The sequence below is a fragment of the Dermacentor andersoni genome, chromosome 4, assembly GCF_023375885.2.
Source record: "Dermacentor andersoni chromosome 4, qqDerAnde1_hic_scaffold, whole genome shotgun sequence".
In the NCBI taxonomy this organism is placed as follows: domain Eukaryota; kingdom Metazoa; phylum Arthropoda; class Arachnida; order Ixodida; family Ixodidae; genus Dermacentor; species Dermacentor andersoni.
The window spans coordinates 132,540,035-132,550,555 of NC_092817.1; the positions used below are offsets into that span (position 1 = coordinate 132,540,035).

A 10,521-nucleotide genomic window follows, 5' to 3' on the forward strand; every position below is an offset into this window, starting at 1 on the left:
GAAACAGGCCGGCATGGTAGTGACACCTGGTGTCCCGCTCCATAAACGAAAAATGCAGAGACTGATTCGATTATCACAAAGTGGCTCTAAGGAAGCTTATGGCTTTCATCATCATCATTGCGGCACACGGTTGATTGCTCTGGCTTGCCGCAATCACATGTGTTCCTCTCGTGATCAGCCGCTTGCCTTATTTATCAATTACAAAAGTTATGCATTATTTACCAAAATTTTTAGTAGAGCTACTGCTCAAGATAAGTGATGAGTGTTGAAAATTCGTTGCAACAAGGTCACTTGCCACAATACCTTCGTTACATGGAGGTCAGAAATACACGGGCTTTTATAGGGGTGGCGTTGGGAAATAAAAAAAAAGATTAGGTAAATCCAGGAATTCCTTTGGTAGAGGTTCATTGCACCCAAGTTTTAACTGTACATATTCCTGTACATGTCTTTCGTTTATTTGTTGTGCTCACCTTAGGCAGCCTTTTTATAGTGAAGCTGTTTGCCTCTAGTTGGTTGGGATTTCTTGTGGTGTGCTCACCCTAAAAAATGGCAACTGGAAAAGGGGTTTGTGTTTAAGTTTTCTTGTAACAGGATTATGTTTTCTCATTTATTAAAATTACATTCTGGTGCTAACATGTCTGTAGGTTTTCTTCAAGTCGTACCTTACAGATTTCTGATGTATTTTATTTTGAGAAATTCAATTAGTTAAATAATGCACTTGCACTACGTGAAGGGCCTGCGAGAATGAGGATGTATGCTGTTCTAACGGTACCGCCACCTGGCTGCCATGGCCATTCAGACAGACCTCAAATGGCAGCGGGAAAAGGTCTTTGACTTTCAGTTTCCGCGTAACAGATTTATGTTTTCTCGTATGTTCGAATAACAATCTGAAGCTATCATGTCTGCAGCTTGCGTGTAAATTATACTTTATGCATTTTTTGATCCAATTTACTTTTAAACATCGGTTTAGATCAATCAGGCACCTGGGCTTGGTGCATGGTCTAGAAGAATGAGAATGTATGCCGCACTTCCATAAACGTGCATGCGTGTATAACATATGTCACTTGTGGTGGCGGTGCCTGTGTAGCGTGACTTAATGTCAGTGGGGTGGTGTTACTTGTCTAACGTCTACAGCAGCTTTGCTGTACATCCACTTTCACAGGGTGGAATGGAGGTGGATTTCTTTGTTTTTCCACTATACTTGCAACTTCGTCTCATGGATACTCTTTTCTTCATCCTCTACTCTACCAGACTGTCTTCTTTGTTCTCTTCTTTTACCTTTATCTTCTATAATTTCTTTTATTGACTCTTACCAAAGTCTAAGGTAACATTCAGTACCTTGGCAAGCACATAAGTGTGTGTAAGAACAGTTTCAGTTTAACACTGCTTGCATATTCAGAGCATGTGGCAAGCCCCTCCCCCCCCTTTTACTGTGTATGCTTTGATTAGGCTAACCACTGAGCCTGCCCTGGATCCACTCCTATAATGACAAAAGGGCAGACCCAAACATCCTGCTATGATTCCTCAAACTCTGCATTAAAAAAAAGAAAAGCATCTTTTTACCAGGAAGCAACGACTTTAATTTCCCCTGATTGTTTAGGTTCAACATAGGGGTCAACCCATGGAAAAGTTTCCATTATAATAATTGTAACACCATTGATTTTTGCCTGGAGAGGGAATGGACAACAAATCTGTTGCATGTAAGTTGTGCTTTCAATGCTTGTCGTGTTTGAAAATATAAAGGTGTGATTGCTTGTTGTGCAGAGAAGCCAGCACCTCAAGCTTTCTGGAACATTCTTTTTTTTTATATATTATTTCAGCATAACAATGTTTCTGAAATCACACTTTTCTATATGTGTTTAATTGTGAGTTTAGCGTGTCATCGTTCTGAACCATGCATCTGCTTGTGCAGGCATATTCACAAGTGCAGATGTGGAGACACTGTGCGATTGGCTGGCCGAAAGCCAAATTGTGCACAGCCTGGAGTTCTGGTCCACCAGTGCGATTGCTGGACTGCTGGTGGACACACTGGCCGACTCACTGGACGAGAGCTACACGCTGACCTGGTTCAAAGTCGTCGAATGCGGGAAGAACAAGTCATCGTGGCAACGAGTTAGGAGTCTGGTTGGTGACCGTTGCTGTTGGCACAGTTTTCAGGGAGAGGGCTGCCAAGTAGAATTTGTGGCACTAGTGTTCACTGTTCCGAAGTCACTGTTTCAGTCAGAACCAAAAACCTCGGAAGAGCAGAAAAGGTTGTGCACCATACCAGCTTGCTAAATTTTTCGTCATGAAGCATTCTCTAATGACAGAAAATGGAAAACCACATCAAGTGTCGAGATGGCACAATACCATATTTACTTGAGTCTAACGCACACTTTTTTTCCGATAAAACGGGCCGAAAAATTTCATGTGCGTTAGAATCGAATATGACCCTAAATCTGCATTACCATATCGCCATCAGCATTTCAACATTGCCATCTCGTACGCGCCTTGAGCCTAGCTGCCGTAGTTTTCACCATGTGCTGTAGTACGTGTGCATACGCAATGCTTCCTCTGGCTTACGCATAGCTTAGGTTAGTGCACCGTCTGTCTTCATTTTCTGTGTTTACTCTATCAGCATGGAAGTGCCGACTGCAAAGACATTCCAAGTTCATCACGATGCCGCAATTAAAAGGAAAGTGATCACGTGTGTGGAGACGGGACGGAAATCGGGCCACATCATGGGCAGTCGGCACACCTATATTAGCGAGATATTAGGGACGTTACGGCAAGGATGATATTTTATGTTCCCTGTACAGCTCTACCCGTAGCATTTGGCTATTCTGTGCACTTGTTTGAATGAATTTTTCTATGTTTTAAAACTTCTACTGTGCACACAGTATACATGGGAATTTCATTGTTGATAGAAGGGCTGCTGCTACCATTGCGGTGACACTGACACATGGAATAGTGATGCATTCAGGAAGTATCAACAGTTGATGGAAGAGTTGACACTTCTGTCTCATTGTGTGTTGCGTTTGCCTTTTTTGCTGACCACATTTTATTGTTGTGCTTCCTCAGTCATCATGGGTGCTCCGTGGTTGATAAGCACTATGCACTCATTCACGGCAACGTTCAAGAAGGCTGCCGGTTCTTCACATTGAGTAGCAAGTTTGAAGTTTCAGAATGCGTGATGCAGGAGTAGCTTGAGTAGCATCAAGGCAAAATTTTCAGTTGTAATAGCATGCGAAGAGGTTTCTGCAGGCCAGAACTCTCTACAGCTGGAAGCCAAGCTTGCAGCACATGTAAAGGAAATGTGCGATCGGTCGCTGCTTATAACCACGCAACAAGCATGGGTTCTTGCTATGGAAGCAAGACCACCCAGGGCAAACTTCAAAGCCAGAGAGGGCTTGGGCCTTGAAGTTTATTAAGTGAGCTGGCTTCTCTCATTTGATGCGATGCTGTTTCATATCATTTCCCGGCGCAAACATTCGTTATTGAGAGCACCAAAAATAACCCAATACAGTTACGCTTCTTTACTGGTAATATGTCCCCAGGGAACACAACCTTCTGGCATTAACATTCAGTACATTGGAAAACTGCGATCGTGTATGTTTTCCAGTCACGAGATCACACATGAAAAAGAAAAAGCGCGAGGCATGTGCGATTGAAAGCAATAGGCACCCACCACCTCAACTTGCCCACTGTACTAAACCGCCCGTGTCATGTGACAATGACAGCAACTCTGTTTCCTCTTCCAGTGTCAGCAAATCTCCTTGTGAGTGGTCCCACTTCACATTTGCAGCTATCACCACCAACACTACTGTGATAAACAGCTTCACATACCTGCTTCACATGGTGTGTGGTGGTGTCGTTAAAGCATACTGCTATATTTTAAGGGGGGACGCGGCACTTTAAAGACAAGTATCGACCTGAAAATCGCATTTTTCAGTCTTCATTTTCGCGTTCACGAGACCCTTCTGCACCGATCTGCCACTTTTGGTTTCAGAGTTACGCCTATTTTACAAGTTAAAGGTAAACACAGCAAGTGCGCGCACCCGGACCTTTAAATTGAAGTCTAAATTCACCCTATTTCAATCACCCATAGCCCACAAAATACGCGCTTCACCACTGCCATATTGGTCTTGTTAGAAAGCTCGTGTTTCCAGCATTTCATATTTTTTTTTTCAGTAAGCAACCATGCTCACCAGGTGAAAGCAAAAAAAGCAACGACAAAATAATGCGCAGCGTGTGCTTCTATTGGTTGGTTCGTGCATGTGACCAAAATGGCGGTGTTTGAGTGGCTAGGGAAGCTTGTTTTCAACGTTGGCATGCCTGCGCTGCCATTATGAAGAGGTATTTCTTTTGCGAAGGTATGTTACCTCTAACATGATCGTGCAGTTCACAATGCCTGGCGGTATGAAGAAGATCTGATCTGTGCATCATTTCGACTGTACATGAAAGAAAAGCTGGGACATAAAGCGTGTTGGAGCTGCTAGTGGGTCGTGGGAGCATGTGAGGAACAGTCAAGCTACGACATCTCCTGATAACACTGTTGTGACCGAGAACGTTTCCCTGGAAAGCATGCACAGTGTGGACTCCACCTGCGTAAAGGTAGATGTTATTGGCGACAGAGATGTATGTGAGATTGCTTCCAGCATGGATTCTGGCCGCGTTAGGATAAACAGTGATACTATCGGCGACTGCGAGGTGCACGAAGACGATTCCCGTGCCTGTGCGCACAATGTCGACTCTAGCTGCATGAGAATAGACACTGGTGTTATCGGTGTCGGAGCAGTGTGCGAGGCGTGCGCCCGTGAGGAAACCGCACTTGAAGGGCTTTCGTCGGCACCGGGAACGGCATGGAAGGTTGAGCCTTTTGCAGAGGCAAGCGGTGCAGCGACAACGCCAGCGTCAGATGAATGTACCACTCCTTACAGGATAGTGAACCTGGAGTTCCTCAACTCGCTCATCTGAGTTTTGGGATGTGAAACGTGCAGCGGACCACTGCAGCTAGTGAGGGGTGATAGCAACTATGGCCTTGCAGTGAAGCTGACTGTTTGCAACAATTGTGGAGACATTGCGGCTGGATGGAGCTCTTCACTGGCAGTATCTGTCTCGGTGGAGCTTAGGGGTCAGTGATCGTGTTGAACATATTGACGCAAAATAAGTTTGCACGTGATGACACGGGACCCTTAAGGCGAGAACGACGAAGTTCGTGGTTGCGCACGCGCTCTCCGAGGACCAGCCATTGCTAAAGCCAGACGTTTTTTTGCCAATCTGTCGGTGGTAAAATGTTTTAGTTGTAATAGCTTTTGACAATATGTCATCTCCCTTCGAAAACTCCTATTTTCGTCCTTCCCTAGGAAGCTTTTCAGTGACTGTAATGCACAATCTGTCATTACAGTGTTTACTCGATTTTAATGCAGACAGATTTTTAAAAAAGAAAATGTTGCAGTTTCACCCGAAAAGTAAAGTATTCATTGTGATCACAAACTTTTAGACAGCTATACGAATTAAAGTATCGACTGCTGCAAACATTCGCTTACTAACTAAGTTAACAAGTACAGTATCATGTATGGACAGGCAAACATGTAGACATCTCACTTAATGACCGTGGAGACTCACTGTCGGAATGCTAGCATCATGAAGAGTGGCAGCAGTGGCGAGCGAATTTCCCTTTGTGCTGCCCCTCACTTCAACACAAACTAGGCGCACAAGAACACAGCGAGCACGACGCCATCAGCTTCGAACCCACCTCAGATTACCAGTACATTTGAATAAACTCGCATAGATGGTGTCACCAAATCTTCCCTCTAGGTATATTACTGTAGTAAACTTTGTGATGGTTAGTCTTTCTTATTTATTTTCATGTTGAGGTCAGCTTTTTTTATGGGCTCCGGTGCTTACACCGTCTCTGGTCGATATACTTTGGGAAGCCCTGCGCTCATCCATTGGTGCTATTTACAGTACATCTGCTGGAAGTGAACTTGTGCACGTGAACTGTTGTCATCTGTTGCAGGTACAGCGCAACGCAGGTCTGGTGCAGTGTGCGGCCGGATTTGCCCTCGGCTCAGAGTTGACGCGTGCCGCGCTAGGCTATGAACTGGTTGCACCGTGGCACCCGCAGCTTCTTGGAGCAGTGCAGCGCATGGGGTCTCTGACTCGAATTGACGCAGAGAAGCGTATCAAGAGTGCTGCCAGGCGCATTCATGCCAAGGTACGGGCACAAATGTTCTTAGTACGATTAACCGGGCTGGTACAGCTACACTGATTGCACCAAATTGCTGCATTTGCAGCCTGTTGCACCAAAACCATAAAGCAGGTGCGAAATGTACCATAGCTGCTGCAAAATATTCAGTGCAACCACCAAGGGTTTGTGCTCGGGCTCGTTTTCAAAGGAAGTGCCAGCGAGGTGAATAGCACGGAAGCTGCTAGTGCAACTATGGAAGCACTTAAAAACGTTATCTGGTGGGCTCTGGCAGTATCATGTAGAAACTGATCATTCACTGAGTTCTCATTTAGAGGAAATGTTTTTATTCTTTTTTCTGCCCTCTTCAACACATTTGCTGTAGCGACAGCCCTAGCTGACGTTGGTGTTATTGTGCTTATCATGGACGTGCAGTTCTGGCAGCTTGCTGGCATCGTGTGCGAGGAACTAGTCTGCCACGAGTTGCCACCCGACCTGACTGGCTTGACGCGGTGCCGGCTGCAGCTCGACCAACTCAACAGCCGAGTCTTGGAGCACATCTGCTCCTACCTCAAGGTCAGCGACGTGCTGGTGACCAAAGATGTCGACAAGACAAGAGCAGATGATGGCTTCACGAAGAAAGAGCTCCGGCACAAGAAGACGGGATAAGAAGCGCACATATCCTGGCCGGGCTCTGTAGAAGCCTGCACAGATCCCTGGTGCTCTTTGACTATGGAAGGTACCAGAACACCGTGCATTTTTGCAGCCGAAGTGCGCAACGCATTGTTGTGTGTGTGATGTTAAGCCATGTCAAGTGCCAAAGCTGTGTGAGTGATTTTCCTTTTTTTTTTTTTTCGCACAGCTTTCTTGTTGCGAAAACACCCGTGTGTACCTGTATGATATGTTTTCAGTGGAAGTGGTGTTTGTGGACTGTGAATGAGTCTCTGTAGCAGTTTCACTGTTCGCTGATGCTCCTCCACTTCTGAACACTTCTTTCTTAAATGTTGACTTGTTGCCTAAGTGTGAGCGTGAACAGCAAAGGACGTGCAGCCAAACTTGCAGATAACCGGCTTTGCTTCCTGGACAGTGAGTGCAAGCAACCTGTGGCATTTTTGTCAAAACGTACGCATACGTGCTGGTTCAGTGGCAGCTGTCTTGGAAGTGCCAAGCAGAAGGGATTTAAAACAGAGTGGAGGTTTCTGGGCAAAGATATATGGCAATGGCCGGCGTCAAAGCTGGCATGCGAACTGGCTGTAAAGTAGTTATTTAACTAAATTAATTGATAATTATTTTCATGCACATATCGGAGTTGCAAAATTGAAACCTGTCGGAGCTCGAAGCAGGAATCCTGAGGACAGTGCTGTTTTGACTCTTGTGACGACAGTGCACCCACTTCTGCTCCAAGTGCGCCAAATTGCACCAAGTGAGATTTCCTGTGCCATCCTGATAAAGAAACACATTTTTGCACCGAAGTGCACTAGAATTATAGAATCTGGCGGAACGCACCGCTACAAAATTGTGGTACAGAATTTGACTGTGCTGTCATAGCTGAATGGCAATGGGTTTCTTTAGCAACAGTCATTGTCCATGTCGGCGCAGGCATCAAGAGTGGAGTCGGTACCGCCTAAACAACTTGAAATCACTGGAACCGTGTCGCTATTCAACATGCAAATGAACAACGCTGGATGTGCGAATGGCTCGCTGTAGTTTGCTACGGTTTTGGTGCAATAGGTGCCGGTAGTTTTGGTTTCAAGGTGATGTCAGCAAGATGGCCAACAACCATGCAGCAGCGATTGCAGTGATATATCAAAGCCAAAATATTGCTGTTACCGGTCAACTTGGCTGTCATAGTAGCACGCAGTTGTGCAGGCGAAGTCCCAATTACTGAATGGCGTGCCTTAAGGTATCCTGAATTTCTGTCATACGTGTACATTTCATTTACAGGCAGGTGATGGTGCCTCGGAGTAGTGCGAATAATCAAGCTTGTCTGAATAGCTGGTGTCAAAACAATTGGTCGGTGCCAGTTGTAAATCAGCCAGTTGCTGAGCAGAGGCTTCAGTTTTATGACTAAAAGCAGACCATTAAAAAGTGCCTGGCGTCGTCTAAAGCAATGCATGAGCATCACGAGCGGCTTATCAAGGCTGGCTTGGCTCAGACAAAATTGATGATGTTGAGTCTGGCCAGGTGTTTTTCACTGATTCTAGCTCTAGCCTTGCTGAAAACATGGCTTAGCTGGCAGCTGTCCAAAATTTCAGAAGACGTAAAAGGCAACGTCTCAGCAGCTTCACTCAATTTTTATTAAACTAATTGCAGTACGCTGTGTGAACAGGCTTGCTGTCTTCATTCTAATTAAACATATTCAAGTTGAAGATTCTTTTTTCTTTTTTTATTTAGAGGCAGGGCAGTGTTGTTTTACAGCAAGCAAATACTTTCTGGAATAACGCTTGTCAACTTTAAGTGCTTTAAATTGCCTAGAATGTGTCCAGAATTTGCCAATTATTTCCTCCAAAGCACTCTAAAAATCTGTATTTGGGTACTCCAAACTGCCCCAATATTAACATTTTGCTGCTCCAAAAATTGCTCCAAATCTCAGTTCATCGGTGATGGCGCCGCTGTGATGACCATGCTCAGGCTTGCGGCTATGTGGATTTGTGTTTTAATTATGATTTTATGACAAAACTTTCCTTGGGCACAGTTTCGCAGAGCTGCCTTGAATGCCAGTGTATTTTGTCACTGATTATAGAGACAGATACAATTAGTGTTGTATGCCTCGAGCACCGGCTGCCTTCAGTTCTACCATTACGTTATGTTGCGCTTAACCGTGTATTGCCCAATGGGGTATCGTATATGCTATGCTGAGTTTGAAGCCTGAAAATGCTGATTGTAGTGTGGGAAACCTAATCCAAGGCTCATAGTTGCCTTTTTAATGTGCTGGAGTGAAGTTTCAGCTGAGAATAGTGCAACAAACCATTTGCTAATTAATTAGTACAGTAATTAAATTGTAACTGAAAGAACATTTCTTGATTGTTTTTCTACAAATGGTCTACTCTCGATGGCCAGAAATAAATGCAAACGATTCCAGTTTTTCTTCGTGTGGAACTGTGGGGGCATTACAGGGTTAATTGTTAATGAAAAGTTACTTGCATACTTCCATTATTTTTAAGGTGTATTGACAGTTGTCACACAATTTCTGGCATCTTCCAATGCAATGCATTAAGGCCAGCAAAAATAATTGTCGTTTCACTGCAATCTCCTCCTTTTAGTAACTCGAAAACAGTCATACAGTTGTCACTGAAACACATTGCATATATTATTGTGCATACTGTCACAGGCTGCTCCTGCCTGGGTCATGTGACATCACATGGTGGTTGTGCTGTGCTAAGCCATACAGTATGCATACAGCCATACACTTTGCTTGTGTGGCTGTAGTTGCTAGATGATGCTAGGCCACATACTAATTTGTCAAAGCATGAAGCACTGCAGGTTAGCGGAGGCAAACTCACTCATTTGTTCTCGCATGGTATTTTTTTATCTCTGTGCTGCGCAGTATTTAAAAACATTTAATTTCATTTCCTATATCTTGTACGGAAGTACAGGACACTGTCAACGTAACTTGTGTAGTAACTCTTTAGAACTAAAGACCACAACATTGTGATAATGAGCATCCTTGGTCACACGAGATTTGAGCAGGCCAAGGGTGTTCTGTACAGAATTCCACTGTCTCTAAACATTTTACGATTGCTGGAATATCTAATAGCTTCGATGGTTCCAAGTACGACCATCTTCGAAGATGTAGATGAAGCAAGCTCCAGTGAAGATGGGAGCAACTTTGGTAGCAGAAGCAAAAAAAAAAGCTAAATCTTCTATGAATATGTGTCTGTGTGTGTGTAGTGGGCAGCAAGCGTTTTCATTCTGATTCTGTACATCATTTGTGATATTGTCCACAGATTTAGTGGGTAGTCATCTTTCTTCTGTGGGGGCTGTCATGCCAAAGAAAAACTTCGGGCCTTAGTAAATACGCTATGCCCGCATTAAAGGGACCCTTGAACGATTTTGACGATTGTGTACAAACTTTCTGAGCTGGTAGGGCAGGTCTTTCTGATCACTAAGAGACATATTTAAGCACTTTGCGTAAACCATGTCATTTATTACAAAGTTTTAAAAATGTGCATCACTGCCCGTTGCAGCGGTGCTGCTCCTCTGCGTTTTCATCCGCCCATTCCTAGGTTACGTGGCGTGAATGATGTCACTCAGGCAAGCGATCTGGTTGGCTTCCAACATTAGGTCATCTGGAGTGGTTGATAGAAGCATATTTTTAATAGCATATATATGCATTGTAATTTCCGTGCCTT

The 10,521-nt window shown here is 44.4% G+C and overlaps 1 protein-coding gene across 2 annotated transcripts in view; it reads left to right on the forward strand.

The window, feature by feature from the left end:
• LOC126537821 (uncharacterized) overlaps positions 1-10,226 on the forward strand; it is an 82,616-nt gene extending 72,390 nt beyond the window's left edge. For both annotated transcript variants that reach the window (XM_055074458.2, XM_050184904.3), the window contains 3 exons: positions 1,913-2,124; positions 6,002-6,199; positions 6,605-10,226. In XM_055074458.2, coding sequence (XP_054930433.1) covers positions 1,913-2,124; positions 6,002-6,199; positions 6,605-6,838 — 644 coding nt within the window. In that variant the 3' untranslated portion in view covers positions 6,839-10,226. The remainder of the gene's footprint in view (positions 1-1,912; positions 2,125-6,001; positions 6,200-6,604) is intronic.
• Positions 10,227-10,521: the final 295 nt, after the last annotated feature.